At 49.6% G+C, this 15,843-nt stretch overlaps 1 protein-coding gene across 2 annotated transcripts in view; it reads right to left on the reverse strand.

Annotated features, from left to right (window-relative positions):
* RHBDL3 (rhomboid like 3) overlaps positions 1–15,843 on the reverse strand; it is a 43,934-nt gene that overhangs the window by 2,832 nt on the left and 25,259 nt on the right. For both annotated transcript variants that reach the window (XM_007452372.1, XM_007452373.1), the window contains 3 exons: positions 14,652–14,764; positions 9,033–9,133; positions 675–735 (listed from right to left, as the gene is read on the reverse strand). In XM_007452372.1, coding sequence (XP_007452434.1) covers positions 675–735; positions 9,033–9,133; positions 14,652–14,764 — 275 coding nt within the window. The remainder of the gene's footprint in view (positions 1–674; positions 736–9,032; positions 9,134–14,651; positions 14,765–15,843) is intronic.

Below are 15,843 nucleotides of genomic sequence, written 5' to 3' on the forward strand. Positions count from 1 at the left end.
TGCTGAACTGCGAGTTTTAGAGTGTGTGTATGTGTGTGTGTGTGCGCGCACACGTGCATACAGGCACCTTTCTGGAAAGGAATCCTGAGCTTCCAAGGAGATCTCAAAGGATCAACTCCATGACCCAAAAGGTTAAGAAGTTATTTTTCTCACAAGGAAAAAATATTTTTTTCCATTTCTTTAATTCTTTATCTGTATGAGATGACGGATGTTCGCTAAACTGACTGTACTAATCATTTCATGATGTATGTAAGTCAAATCATCATGCTGTACACCTGAAACTTACACAGGGCTGTATGTCAATTATATCTCAATAAAGCTGGAAGGAAAACCATTTTTTTAATAAAAATACTAAAACCAGAAATTTTTTTGAAGTAAAAAGAAATAAAAGCCAAAAAAGGTTATTCTTCTTGATCTGACCATTGAGCTGGACACTAATCCTGCATGCCCTTTTCTGTCTGCAGATTATACATCAGTGAAAAGTTGAAGAAAGGTTAGGTAGCAGCATCGTAGGCCAGACCCTCTCGTAACATCCCCACGTTGTTGCACATTGTGGACACGTCTCCCTTTTCTTTTTGACCACAAGTCCCAGAAGGGCAGGGACTGTGCCATCTCTACATCCCCCAGGCCCAGTACAGGGCTCCCCTCCCCCAGCCTGCCCCGTCAGAACTTACTACAGATCAAGGCCACAGCCATCCGAAGCAGCTTGAATTGACACTTCATGCCTGACCAGTTCTAGGGAAAAAGGAGAGAGAGTTCCATTAGTTCCAGATCAGACCACTCCGCTGAAGAGGTAACCCGCTTAGGAAAACCTGACATTTAAAAAAATCATCTCCATTAAATCCTGAATGAGCCGGTCGTGGCTTTGTCCCAGATGACACCAGCATGGCTTTGAGATTTCAGGCAATGGTAAGTTTATTAGTGTCATAAAAGCTCTCAAGCTGCACGAACAGAGGAAGAGAATCTAGATCCTGGGAGATGACAGTCCTTGTTTCCCTCACAAGATGTCTTGACAGTTGCCTCAACTGCTGGGTCCCACGGTTGCAAAGGGATGCAGGACAGCAAAGCAAGCCAAGTTAAAGCAGAGCCATCAGGATGATAAAAGAACTCAAAATCCTCCATCTGAGGAACAAATGAGGAGACGACTCAGGGGTCAAGTTCATTGCCGTCAAGTATGAAGTGAGTCAACGCAAGGGAAGGGCATATTCAGTGTAACCTGTAAGTGGAAGACTCAATGGATGAAAACTTCAGAGATTAGTTTTTTAAGCTCAGGATAAGCTTTCATTTCTAATAAGCTGAGCTGTCCAAAGATGGAGTGATCCATGGGATGGTGAGTTTTCCCATCATTGAGGGGTTCAATGGGGGCTTCGCATCACTCAGAGAGGATGCTCAAGAGAATCAGGCATTGGAAACGGGGTGGGCCAGATGGCCTTCAGACAAATCCCTCTTTCCCCTGAGAATCTCTGAAACTCTGAACCTCCAAAGCAGATAATCAGAGTACAATTACTCACTTTACAAAAGGACTGTTCAGTTTACAAAAGACTGCGCCACAGGGCTCCTTTGAGGGGCACTCCTGCAGCGCTTTCAAAGCTCGATTCCATTTACCCAGAAGCAGAAACGAGCCTGGAATCTCCCCGGAACACATCAGTCCTAGGGAAGGAGGCAAGTGGGGACAGAAGCCGGGGCTTCTGTTCCCTCCCACCCACCTCCCCTGCTTCTGCTGCCTGGCCCAGGCCCAGCTCAGGGGCACGTCTTGAACTCCTTTGACATTGCGGGACCCATGCGTGAAACTTGACAGAGGCCCTGAACACTGGCATGTACAATAATGTCTATGGAAGCTTCAGTGGACCAAGCAGGATGCCGGGAAGCTGCCAAAAAGACAGAAATCCTGCCACATTCGGCTTCTTGCCCTTTGCCTCCCTGTTATTCCCTATTATTCCTCAGTGACCTGAACCTCACAAAAGGCGAGGTGAGTGACACACGACCCCTCTTTAGGTGGGGGAGTCTTATCTCTGCTTGCTGACATGTTCTGTGCTAAAGGAGCAGACGGCAGGACAACGCTGTCACCTGCTGGCGTCTGCCCCCAGGGGACCCTTGCTGGGAGACAGGCAACAAAACGGGAGTTGGTGCCCTCCACCGGATCTGGCCACCTAACCCGAGCTAGCTCATTTGGCCAAAGGTCGGTGGCCCCTCAGCTCCTCTCCAAGATGAAGCCCAAGGATGGGAGGGTCCTTGGGAGTCACCTGATGGGCCATCTCCACCCAAAGGGACACCCCTGCCAAGAAGCTGACAAAATGGCCCTCCAGGCCCTGTGACCGGGAACTCACCACCTCCTGAAGCAGCCCCGTGAAGGGGCTCCAATCACTGAAAAGTTCTTCCTGCTATTGTCCGGCCAGGCTTTGTCTCCCTGTGAGGTCCACCCATGGGTTGTCATTCTCCCTTAAATGTGACACCCATGTTCACAGCAGTGTTATTCACAACAGCCAAAAAAGTGGAAGCCAGCCAAGAGCCCATGGATGGATGGATACAGAAACAGAAGGTGGTGTATCCACACAATAGAACAGTACTCAGCCTTCAAAAGGTAGGAAATTAAGACACATGCTACAACTTGAATGAAACTTGAAGACATTATGCTAAGTGAAATAAGCCACTCACAAAAAGACAAATAGTGTTTGATTCCACTTGTACGAGGTACAGGCTACCTCGTAGTAGGGGTAGTCAAATTCATGGAGACAGAAGATAGAATAGGAGCTGGGGGAGGGAGGAATGGAAGTTGTTAAATGGGTACAGAGTTTTTGTTTTGCAACATAGAAAGAGTTCTGTGGACAGATGGCAATTCACATGGATATGAAACACTTCTAAGATCCCTTTTCCTCATAAAAACCCTCTGAAGGGGCTTCCCTGGTGGCGCAGTGGTTAAGAGTCCACCTGCCGATGCAGGGGACACGGGTTCGTGCCCTGGTCCAGGAGGATCCCACATGCCGCGGAGCGGCTGGGCCCGTGAGCCATGGCTGCTGAGCCTGCACGTCCGGAGCCTGTGCTCCGCAACAGGAGAGGCCGCAACAGTGAGAGGCCCGCGTACCAAAAAAAAAAAAAACAACAAAAAACCCTCTGAATATTTTACCTGAAATCTCTTTCACTGTGTTCTGAGTGATAGCATCGGGCAGAGTAAGTCTAGAATGTACTGGCCGCTCTCTCCTTCAGCTGAGGTCCAGGCCCCTCTGGGCCCTATCTGGGATCTGTCTAAAAAAGCACTGTCTGCATTTTTGGGCTGGTGAGACCACTGGTGTGGTAGCTCAGAATTCCTTTTTTCTAGTGTCCTCATCTGTAAATCTGAGATAACAACAGTATCTAACTCATTACCCACCTCATGGTTTGTTGCGAAGGTGAAATGAATTAATATGTGTAAAGAAGAACACTGTCTGGCACGTGGTAAGAGTCATCTAAGTGCCTGATAGTATCTGCACCTGGGGCAAAGATGGTGAGTTTGCTCTGCAGAGCGGCTTCAAAACTTCAGAATCTCCGCTAAGTCAGACAGAGAAAGACAAATACTGTATGATATCACCTACATGTGGAATCTAAAAAATTCAACAAACTAGTGAATATAACACAGAGAACAAATGAGTGGTTACCAGTGAGGGGGGAGGGGAAATATAGGGATGGGGGAGTGGGAGATACAAACTATTAGGGGGTAAGACAGGCTCAAGGATGTATTGTATAATATAGCCGATATTTTGTTATAACTGTAAATGTAAAGTAACCTTTAAAAATTGTATAAAAATTTAAAAAAATTTTTTTAAAGAAACTTCAGACTCTCAATGACCTTGGAGGAGGCCGGGGAGCTCCAGTTTTGCAACATGGCTCCCAGGACCAGCTTCATCTACCATACCTGCCGAGACCTGGAAGGCACTGCAGTTTGGCGAGCTGATCTAGCCACCCCACTCTGATCTGCACTTGAGGGTCCAGGAGGGCAAGTGCAAGGTCACAGTGAGTTAATGTCGAGCTTGACAGGGTTCCCAGTCCAGGGCTCTGTCCGCCCACACTTCCAAGGCAGGGTCACATTCTGTCTGTCCATGCTGGCTGCCCCCAGAGCTGAGCAAACATCAGTAAATGAGCAGCCTCCCAGCAGCTGAGGGGTTAAACTAGAAAGTCACTCCTTTCCACCAGCTGCCTCATCTCCCCCCCTCCTCCCCATTATTCCCTCCAATAAAATAAGCACAGTGAAACAACAGGAGAGAAGGAAAAAAATCTCACACAGAGCCAGCACTGCTGCTGCTATAAATGTTGAAAAGCCTGCAGGCCCCTGGGGAATATAAACTTTTTTCAGGTCCTTTAATTTCATTCTCTACCAGAGCCTCACAGGGCGAGATGGTAACTCACCAACGGCAAACAAGGCAGTAACCAGTCCCCTAGGCATCTTGCTCACCCAGCCAGTCAAGAGCTCAGAGGCTGAAACCCAGGAGAGGTTCTGTTCCCAGACAGCTTTACATAACCCCAGTGGAAACAATTTCTTGTCAAATCACTTCAAGAAAACCCAACACAGGAAACAAGGAAAGCGTAACACAGATAAAAAAGAAAGCATGACACAGATAAAATGAACCTTATAACAGAAATCTTCTGTGACTTTTCGACAACAATCTTTCCTTGTGCTTTGACAGTATGGTTCCATTTGCGAAAATTTAGATCTCAAATGTTTTAGAAAAACATCTATCGTATGGGGCAAAGTTAAAGAAAACATCTTGTATATTTAAAAATGAGGGCTACCCTGGTGGCGCAGTGGTTAAGAATCCGCCTGCCAATGCGGGGGACACGGGTTCAAGCCCTGGTCTGGGAAGATCCCACATGCCACGGAGCAACTAAGCCCGTGCACCACAACTACTGAGCCTGCACTTTAGAGTCTGCGAGCCACAACTACTGAGCCCATGTGCCGCAACTACTGAAGCCCGCGAGCCTAGAGCCCATGCTCCACAACAAGAGAAGCCACTGCAATGAGAAGCCTGTGCACCGCAACGAAGAGTAGCCCCCGCTCGCCGCAACTAGAGAAAGCCCACGTGCAGCAACAAAGACCCAATGCAGCCAAAAATAAATAATAAAATAAAATAAATAAATTTTTAAAAATTAAAAATAAATAAATAAAAAAGAAACTCTACCCTATGGGCCCCAGCAAAAGGCAATTAATAAATTATTCAATTATGTGTGTCTTTATACTGCTAGAATTTAAAATAAGAAGTCTTGATTACAGGTCTTTAATGCCATCCAGATCATTTGCTGAAATATTTTCTAGATTTATTCCCTTGATGTAAACAAGCGTTTTGAAACTCAGAGTGTTTTTTATGAAAAATAAGACATACTTTCATTTAAGGCAGAATCTCTCACTTAAATAGAGTCCTGAGAACAGGAGTGTTCAATATTTTTCTGTTATGTATCTGAAGCATAAAGGACACATTTTCAGATTATTCTCTGTACAGATATCAGGTGGAATTTATAAAGATAAAGAATTATATATATAAAAGTATATAGGGCTTCCCTGGTGGCGCAGTGGTTGAGAGTCCGCCTGCCGATGCAGGGAACACGGGTTCGTGCCCCGGTCCGGGAGGATACCACATGCCTTGGAGCGGCTGGGCCCGTAAGCCATGGCCGCTGAGCCTACGTGTCAGGAGCCTGTGCTCCGCAACGGGAGAGGCCACAACAGTGAGAGGCCCACATACTGCCAAAGAAAAAAAAAAAAAAAAAAAAACCTAGTCCCTTAAAAATTTTTTTTTCCACACACACATACACACACACATATACATACAGGGTCTCCCAGCTGTCTGGTGATTTGTCACATGAAAAACATTTTCACATCCAATTTTTTCATGTCTTTCTCACAACTACCTTGTGAAGAAGGGATTACAGATGACAGAACAGAGTCCCTGAGAAGTTAAGGAACTCACAGCTATCAAAATGGTGATACAAGGGTCCTCAAATCCAGATTTCCTGGATGTCAAGTGCATGTTCTTTTTCCTTTTTGTTCTGATGAGGTGCTTTATTGGGACACACAGACAAGTCTTCACTTTGGAATTAAAAATCAATAGTCTAAACATATACACACTACTATATATAAAACAGATAATGAACAAGGACCTACTTTATAGCACAGGGAACTCTACTCAATATTTTGTAATAACCTATATGGGAAAAGAATCTGAAAAAGAATAGATATATGTATAACTAAGTCACTTTGCTATACTCTTTTTTTTTGTTTTGGCCGAGTGGAATGTGGGAATCTTAGTTTCTCGACCAGGGATCGAACCCCTGGCCCCTGCAGTGGAAGTGCAGAGTCTTAACCACTGGACAGCCAGGGAAGTCCCTGCTGTACTCCTGAAACTAACACAGCACTGTAAATCAACTATACTCCAATATAAAATAAAAATTAAAAAAAAAAAGAACTCTCCCCATACATTTGCTAACATTCTGGGAAAAAAAAATCGATAGTCTATCTATTAGGTTGAACCACATGAAATCGCCAATGCTTAAATGCTTCTGACCCACAGAAATGGCAATTTCATATGGTGTGTCCTAATGTATCTCTGAATTGCTGGGCACTGAGCTAGCTTGGGTAAAGGCAGCCTCCTGATGAAAGGAAACTGACCTTCTAAGGAGGAAGTGAGTGTTTTTCACTGTCCAATAAGCACCACACAACTTTCTAAGGGAAAGGCTACCTTATGTCACACTCCAGGGGACCCCAAAGCTCCCCGTTGGTCAGGGAAAGCCACGTCCTTCTGTAAGACCGCTGGGCTCTTGGGTGGGACAGCTCATCTGCACAGCCACAGGCTACTTGCAGAAAGAGACATAAACTGGAAGAAAACTGTTCTCACACCCCCCTCCTCAACCCCATGCCCCAGCCCTCGGTCCGGGGTCCTAGAGGTGGTCTGCCCTCACCACAGGAACTTCTGGGGCATTGGGGCTGCTTCCCAGGTGGTGGGAAGGGGTGGAAAAGGTCATCGTTATGAAGTCCTGTTTGCCTCTTCTTTCTTAGTTGTGCTGGCTCATCCCCTTCATACACAGATGCACCTTGCGGGGAAGGGGAAGGGGAGGGTGGCCTTTCCTCCCCCTGCAGAAAGGAATTGGGGCAGGGGGAGGGGGGAGTGGCAGAAACAGAATTCAGAGGAAAAGCTGTATCTGGGGAAAGCTGTGGCACTGATACAGAGTGACCCATTTAAAGAGCCATGTGAGGCGGCTCTGGGCTCCCAGGTGTTTAGCAGACCAAGCCAAGCACCCCGTGTGTAAACACACTTTCACACACCCACCCGCCCCTGCTGCAGCTCTCTTTCTCTCTCAGTGTACAAAGGGGACTTTGGTGCAAAGAAAGGGGATGGTGCTGAGGAGCAGGCCAGGTGACAGTGGCAATAATAATGAAGAAATGGGGGTGGGACTTCCCGAGGTCCAGTGGTTAAGACTCGTGTTTCCAAGACCTCCATAAACTGCTGTCACTGAGCATTCACACATCTGCCACGTGGGGGACGACAGTGACGGAGGAGAGAGGTGAGAGCAAGAAGACCCCAAAGAGAAGCTACTCCTTTCCTGACAGTCCCTCCTGCCCTCTTGCCCTCCCTCCGGCCCTTCTCTCCCTCCTTCCCCCCAATTTAGTGGGCCCCCTCTGCCATGTGTCCAGCCCTATACCAGGCATTGGCAAAAAGATGAGTAAGATCTGGGATCTGCCTGGAGGCTCCTGGGCAAGTGGGGGCATCAGGCAGGGTGAGCCAAGCACTGCCAGTGACTCCTCTTTCAGCCTCCAAACTTCAGACTGCTTCTAAAACAAGGAAGCCGTCTTGACCTCCTCTGAGACTATCAGGTGGCTTCCAATTGCTTGCCTTGAAGATCCTGTCTCAGAAGAGTCTACCCCGGCCTCTTCTGTGGGGAGTCAGGAATTAAGTTCACACTTATACTGAGTGGTTATTTTCACTTTATGTCATTGATCCCATCTCGTCCCATTTCACAGATGTAGACACTGAGGCACAAAGCAGTAAAGTCATTTGCCCAAGGTCACTCTTTAGGAAGTGGGTAGCTGGGATTCAGATCTAGGAGGAATAACAGCTCCTGCTCTTAGCTAGTTACACTAGATTGCCTTTCAGGAAAAGGCAAGGAAGAACATGAGAAACGGAATGACGGTGTCCAGTCGCTTTGAGGGGCTGGTGGAGGACAGAGACACCAGAATGACTGCCAGGAGATGTGGGTTCAAGTCCCCATTTTGCCACAAATTCGATTGTGGCTTTGGACAAATCACTTAACCTCTCAGAGCCTTCTTTCCTGTTTGGGACTTTTGATGAGATCTTCTCTAAGATCCCTTTACTTTTTTTTTTTTAATTTTTGGCTTTGTTGGGTCTTTGTTGCTGCACGCGGGCTTTCTCTAGTTGTGGCGAGTGGGGGTTACTCTTTGTTGTGGTGCGCGGGTTTCTCATTGCGGTGGCTTCTCTTGTTGTGGAGCATGGGCTCTCGGCGCGGGCTTCAGTAGTTGTGGCATGCAGGCTCAGTAGTTGGGGCTCACGGGCTCTAGGGCGCAGGCTCAGTAGTTGTGGCACACGGGCTTAGCTGCTCTGAGGCATGTGGGATCTTCCCGGACCCGGGCTCAAACCCACGTCCCCTGCATTGGCAGGCAGATTCTTAACCACTGCGCCACCACGGAAGTCCCTAAGATCCCCTTACTTTTAACAGCCGATGACAAGCAACAAGTTACAATTACGACGCATGCTAGTGGTCAAGGATTTAAACTTTTTAAAGTCACTGAGTAGCAAACAGTTGGAATAGGAAGATGGGCAAAGCCATGGCTGGAGAAAATATGAATCATATATGGAAGGGCCCCTCTGGAAGTATCCTGGCAGAGGATGAGGAGTGTCCTTGAACTCAGCTACTGGCCAAGGCCACCTGGTGCTTGCCAAGCCTGGGCTGGAGCGTGAAGGGGGATCTAAAACCCAGCTCCAACAGATTAACACCAGGCCCAGTGACAGCAGAGGGGAGGCCGAGAGAGGGCTGCTGGGACAGGGGGTGCTCACCATCACGATGTTGGCCAGATGGGCAGAGACAAGCGCATACACCCCTCCAGAGGAGCCCACCACTGGTGCGGTCATGTCAGCCACAGACACCGCCAAGGACCCTGGTACAGAGAGAGACGGAGAACTCAAGGATGCTGGAGTCGGCTCCCCACCCCAGTCCCAGGCCCTCGGATGCTGCAGCCTCGGGGCTGAGACCCCAGAGCAAGAGGCTCGCTCTCTTCCTCCCTTGATCGCATGTCACCTCGGAGCTTCCTAGAACATTCATTTATGGCTGAAAGAACCATTTGGTTCAAACTTCTCCTTTTACAGCTGGGAAGCAAAGGCTCAAGGAGAGAAGTGACTTGCCCAAAGTAGAACTCTGCCACCCAGATCATCTTGCCTGGCAATCCAGCCTCCCCTTGTGCTATCTCAGGGTTCTGAGCAACGACAAAAATAGTAGCAGTAGTTCTTGCAGAAATAGCCACCCCTTATGGGGCACTGTGTGTCAGACACCGGCCAAGCATTTTACAGACATCCTTCCCTTTGACCCTCAAGCCCACCGTCTGAGGCAGGCACTAGTAGCCTCGCTGCAGAGATGAGGCTGAGCCCAGAGTCACCTGGTAGGAAGGGCTGGAGCCAGGATATGAGTCCAGGTCTGCCTGACACAAAGCCCGTGTGCTCTCCGCCTCTCTAGCAGCCACTCCCCAAACTGGGTCAGAGGTCAACCTCCACCCTCTACCCTCGCTCTCCTCAAGAGCGTCCCAAAACCTGCCTGGCGTCACCTCCAACCGAGTGAAATGACAACAGGCCAACAGGGTCTCCAAAGCGGGGCTTCTTTGGATGAAAACGTCCTTGAGAAGTCCCGGGGAAGAAAGAAGGATGATGTCATATCCTCTGGGGGAAAGGAATGGTAGAGACTCTTGGTCTGGGGGATGATAAACTTTCATCCTGGGAGGGAAGCTGGGCAGAGAAGAAGATGGGAAATGTGTTGTTCTGGTCTCATTTAAGTGTGATCAATGCTTTGGCTTTCAGGGAAGGACACAGGAGACTAAAAATAACTGGGAGTTAGAACCCAGGGCTCAGAGGATGAGAGGTGGCTGGCCTGGGTGAGCATGCGGAAATCACCACTGGAAAATGCCCGCAGGCTCAGGAGCCAATTAGCTGCTGCCTGGGTGGAGAGAAAAGGGCCAGGCGGAAGGCCAAATTCTGCAGGCCCTACAGTGGCGGAGGGTTCACTACTTAGCAGGAGGCAAGGCCTGGCGCAGGAACCAGCGTGCCTGACACCCTGGGCGTGGAGAGGCCCCTGCAACATCATGTGCCTTCTCCCTGGCTTGCCGTCACCCCCAGACCACTCTCAAGGCTTGCTGGCTCACTGAGATCCTTGGAGGAAGAGATCCCCACAACAGATTCTTAGTCTCAAGGGGAATGTCACCTCTCAGGAAAACACAAACTGTCAGAAACTAAGGACACCCGAGTCCTTCTGCCCTCCCAGGGCAGCTATAAATCTTTCTTCTCCCCTTTCAAGCTTTCCCTCTGGCTTTAATTAGGTATTGATCCATTGTCAGATAACTTTCTTTTTTTTTTTTTTTAACTGCCTAGCCATGGGGTCAGCCCTATATAACAGGAAAAAGAAAAAAAAAAAAAAATCCCAGGGTGGCCAACGGGGCAGGCAGCGGGATCTGCATGACAAAGGATTCCCACACTCTCACTCTCCCTGGCGGCAGGGCTGGCTGCAAAGGCTGCACTGCAGGGCTGCATAGGGCTGGCTGCCCATTAATTACCGTCTGGACAGTGGAAGCCCCAGCCTCCTTGGGGCTAGCCTCTCTCCTCCACGTGAGTCCCCACAAACCGGGCCAGATTCTGCTCCCTCGGCCTCCCCGGTGGGATCCACCAGGACAGGGAGGCGGCAGGGAAGCCCCCAGGGTCCAGCTTCCGTGCACTGACCTTTCCCTCACCCTAACAATGGATGAGAGTCCTGACCCCAGGACCAGAGGTCAGTCTGGATTGTGGCAGGATTATGGGATGGGGGCGTGACTGGCTACTTGTGTGACCCTGGGCACAGCTCCTGAATTCTTTGGGCTTCAGTTTTCACATCTGTGAAATGAGGAGGTTAGTCTAAGGCTTTCTAACTTTTGAGCAGTGAGACACTGTTTTTAAAGAAACCTGACTCACACCCCTACCCCATGCTGCAGAGAGCTGCTCTGGCTGAATGGGGGTGGGACCTGGGGAGTAAAGTTTGCCACCCACTGGAGGGCATCTCAAGGGTTCCTTCCAGATCAGAAATACAATAATCCAAGTCTTGGCCTAAGATCCAGGGTCTGAGGTTCGGATCCTGGTTCTAGAATCTGGAAGGTGACAATCTGGATCCACCTGCCCTCCATTTGTGGTAGAAAGACTTTCCTTGGGCTTCCCTGGTGGCGCAGTGGTTGAGAGTCCACCTGCCGATGCAGGGGACGCGGGTTCATGCCCTGGTCCGGGAAGATCCCACATGCCGCGGAGCGGCTGGGCCCGTGAGCCACGGCCGCTGAGCCTGCGCGTCCGGAGCCTGTGCTCCGCAACGGGAGAGGCCGCAACAGTGAGAGGTCCACGTACCGCAAAAAAAAAAAAAAGACTTTCCTTAAGTGACTGCAGATTAGCCCTGGACTATAGGGACTAAGAGAGGTCAAGTATAAATGTATGTATGCATATCAATAAAGTAAGACAGGTCATCCCAGGACAGAAAGCTAGGGCCAGGCAGGATTCCCGATGAACAGAATGGATCACAGTTCAATAAAGGCCAGTGTGAACTCCTGGAGGTCATGGGGGCAGAGGACAGGGAGAGAAGGCGAGCCAGAGTGACACGCCACACCTGTACACAGCAGCAAACCAAAGGATCAGTGCTAGTCAGGGCTATGAATTTTCCCCCAAAACCCTGGGTCCATGCCAGCACGGGGATGAATTGGTAACTTTGCCATAATGCACAGCTGCGATAATTTTAGCCTGGAAAATTTAAAGCAGGTGTTCTCCAGCATCTCCCTTAGCTGTTAAAAAAACCCCAAACAAATCCAAATAAAAATTGGCCGAACATCTACCTTTAAGCAGTACAACTTTATTTATGTATGTACTCTTTCACTTAGTTTACAAATATTTGTTGCTTACCATGTACCAAACCCTGTGCTAGGCTCTGGGGATGCATCCATAGCTTCTGATCTATATAATCTATCATAAAGCTGGGCAGAGCAGCGAAGAGACTGGATCTTAAAGTATTTAAACTCAGCCCTGTAATCATTGGCCGGAAGTGAGATGCACGTTGGCTTCAAGTATTGGCTAGAAGCACCGGGCGGAGGAAGGGTTTCCACTCCAGTTCTAGGGCTTCTTGGCTGAGCAAACAGAGTGATTTTACCTCTTTGAACTGCCTATAAAATGGGGGTGTCAGCACCTACCTCATAGGAATGTTGTGATGAGAAGAGCAGATAACATACGTGTGAACCATTTATCACATACCTGGACTACTAGACACGCTCAGCAGAGGTTAGTTATTATTGTTACAAAATGCGATGGCCTTGGATTTGGAATATTTTCATTGGGCAGGAATTAGAGAGCAGGGGTCATTGTCTATTAAGACCTCCCTCGGTTTCTGACAAATTATGTGCATAAAGGATAAGGCCTGCCTTTTAATTCTCGTAACACTATGATAGTGTTAGAGCACAGCCTTTGAGGTCAGATAGCCTGGATTAGAGCCCAGCTCCACCACTTATGACTGTATCTTCTTAGGCAAGTCACTTAGCGTCCCTAAGTCTCGGTTTCTGTATCTGTAACAGATGGAGAGTTAACAGTTCCTGCCTCATGGAGTTGTCGTGGGGATTAAAGACAGCCTGCACAGGACAGGCACCTGATAAGTATTGGCTATCCGGTCAGGGTCTGGCTGTCTGAACAGGCCCCCCTCTCTGAGGAGGCATGCACACAGAGCAGAGAGGGAGGAAGGGGTACAGGCAGGTCAATCAACTCAGTCCTGGAGATCAGCGATTTGATATGCGGTGACCAGAATGCCCTCTGCTCTGAATCAATGACTCAGATAGAACAGCACATGTAATTTGCTTTGCAATACAGCCCCACACCCTCAGGTTTAGTTGGAAAGCCCCCGTCTGCCTTTACACCATCTCCTTCTGCACTGGCATCACTGGGAAGTGATACCTGCACTGTCTTCCCGCTGGGTGTCATCTGGTTTGGGCGAGGCCTGAGTCATCTTGAATCTATGTCTGTCTTCTAGGTTACTGGCACTCCCATCTAATTAACTACCAAGTGCAAGTGTTACGAGCATCTTTCCTGTTCCTCGCCATTAACCATCTGGGTGTCTGAGTATGTCGGTGTGGAAAATGTGGCTCTAAATCCCCAGATGTCGACACTCAGGGGTGTGTCAGTGGCTAAGTAAGTCTGGCACACAGAGATGTTCATCAGACCTTTTTTCAAGGATGCAGAAGGTGCTGCATTCTGGGAGAAGCTGGTGTGAGTGCTGTCCAAGGTGGCCAAGTTTTTAACCTCAGCACAGGAGTGAAGGAGACAGCGCTGGGCCAATCTCCCAGGCTGAGGGTTCACAAACTAGCAGACCAGCCTCTCATGGGATGGGGGTGTGTGGTGGGACCCTTCCCTCTTTGATTCCTGCAGTCATTCCACTTACTTCCAGGGTCCCTGCCTGACCACTGTTTACAAGGCTGACGCTGCCCTGCTCTCCTGATGACAACTTCAATGCCGCTCAGAAAGGATTAAGATCTTACTTAAATGTACACACAAAGCTCCCCTGGGTACAGCTGTCAGGGGGGAAGAGCTGAGGCGGCAAACCTTGTAAAGAGAAAAGCCAGCGATAAAGGTGGAAACATCACGAGGGAGATCCCTCTGTTCAGAAGCCCAGTTGGTGCAGACTTTTCCTGCAGAAATCTGCTCTGCTCTCCCCACCTCATCCCAGTGCACCTCCTCTGCCACTGGGGAGGAGGATAGGGGGCTGGCCACTACCTTCAAGGCCGCAATGATCACTGGCATCACCTGCCACGAGCGCTGAGCCAGCCAGGGCTCCAGACTCCTCCAGCTGGCACGAGCGCCCACTACCTCCTAGGCCAGACTCTCTCCGGCCAGCCGTGGGTCAACCAAGCCAGCCTGGGCAGAGGCAAGATCCCCTGTAGGGTACAGGTGCTGGCCTGGCCAGGGGAGGTACCTGGCTCCACCCACTCCTTGGATGTCCCCACAGGGAGCTCACCTCCCTTCCACGGTTTATTTCATCCTTCACCTCACTCCGCCCTCCTCACGCCTGGCAGGCAGATCTCATCAGTTCCCTCTTAAAGCTTAACAGGGCCAAGAGAAGGTAAGGCATTTCCCCAAGTTCGCACAGCTGCAACACGGCAGTGTGAAGACTGAAACTTCGGTCAGTCTGCCTGTTCCAACTCCTGTGCTCTCGCCTCCTTTGTCATCACATGCCTCCCTCTCTGGGTGGCAGTTCCCTTTCCAGTATCCCCAGGGAAGTGGGGAGATTTGCCTGGAGACCAAGCCTAGTAGTCAGGAGCTTGGATGGTGAGGGTTCTCCGGAAGTTGGGGCTTGCTTGACCTCATGGGGTCTCCTAGCCGCCCTGGGGAGGTTCACCCCTGGGGACACGGGGCCCACCTGCCTACCTGCCACGACACCAGCCACATAGACAAGCGCAATGCGGGTTGCTCCGTGCACCATCTCCAGGGGTACCCCCACCAGGAGCTGCAGCACCGCGTTGAGTCCCAGGTGTTCTATCCTGTACAGAGAGATCACATTCATTCATCCATTCATTTAGCAGGCCAAGATGCTGGGGATCCAGTAGTGAACAAGACCCTATAGCTGGGAGACCTGGTGGTCTAGTGGTTAGGACTCAGTGCTTTCATTGCTGTAGCCCGGGTTCAATCCCTGGCTGGGGAACTGTGATCCCACAAGCCGCACTGTGTGGCCAAAATTAAATAAATAAAAAAAAAAGACCCTGTAGCTGCCTTTGAGGAGCTCACAGTCTGGGGGGTGGAGGGGAAGGAATTACAATGCAGACAGACCATTTTAGAGTGTTCCTTCCACCCTCCCTGCCAGCTGGGACAGGAACACAGGTACAGGGCTGGGGGGTGACTGGCAGTGTCTGCACTTGCCAATGAGGGGCTAACAACGGTCAAGATCCAGCAACTCTAGGGAGGGTGGGAGGGAGGGAGACGCAAGAGGGAAGAGATATGGGAACATACGTATATGTATAACTGATTCACTTTGTTATAACGCAGAAACTAACACACCATTGTAAAGCAATTATACTCCAATAAAGATGTAAAAAAAAAAAAAGATCCAGCAACTCCATCAGTTGACACAAGAGAAGCTGAGGCTCAGAGAGGGGCACTGACCGACTTAAAGTCACACAGCTTGTTAGTGGTCAGGCTGGGACCACGACCCTGGTCTCTGATGTGCGGGACCTGGTCCATTATCCAGGCTACTCAGTCGCTCTGGCTCGCTATTGTATTTGTAAGACCTACTGATATTTAAAGAGAAAGATGTTTTCCAAACAAGTGCAAGCATGAAAGATATCTGTTAGAGCTTAGTATATCAAAGTTATCCTCCAGTTCCTGTGGTGTCCAGATCTTGGCTCATGAGGAGACTGAAGCATGAAGGGCCTCCCCGACCCTGCTCCTCAGCCTGTGAAGCTGAAGCTGGGACACAGCAGGCAAGGCATCCATCCCCTCGGGCTCAGAGTGGAGACATCCATCAACAACCATCCAGAAGCCTCCTCACGCCAAAGCACCCTTCCCAGCACATGCAGCCAGCTAGGGGGTGGCTCTTGTGCCCCCTTTAGCGGCTCAGCAGGAA

The sequence above is a fragment of the Lipotes vexillifer genome, unplaced genomic scaffold, assembly GCF_000442215.2.
Source record: "Lipotes vexillifer unplaced genomic scaffold, Lipotes_vexillifer_v1.1 scaffold216, whole genome shotgun sequence".
In the NCBI taxonomy this organism is placed as follows: domain Eukaryota; kingdom Metazoa; phylum Chordata; class Mammalia; order Artiodactyla; family Lipotidae; genus Lipotes; species Lipotes vexillifer.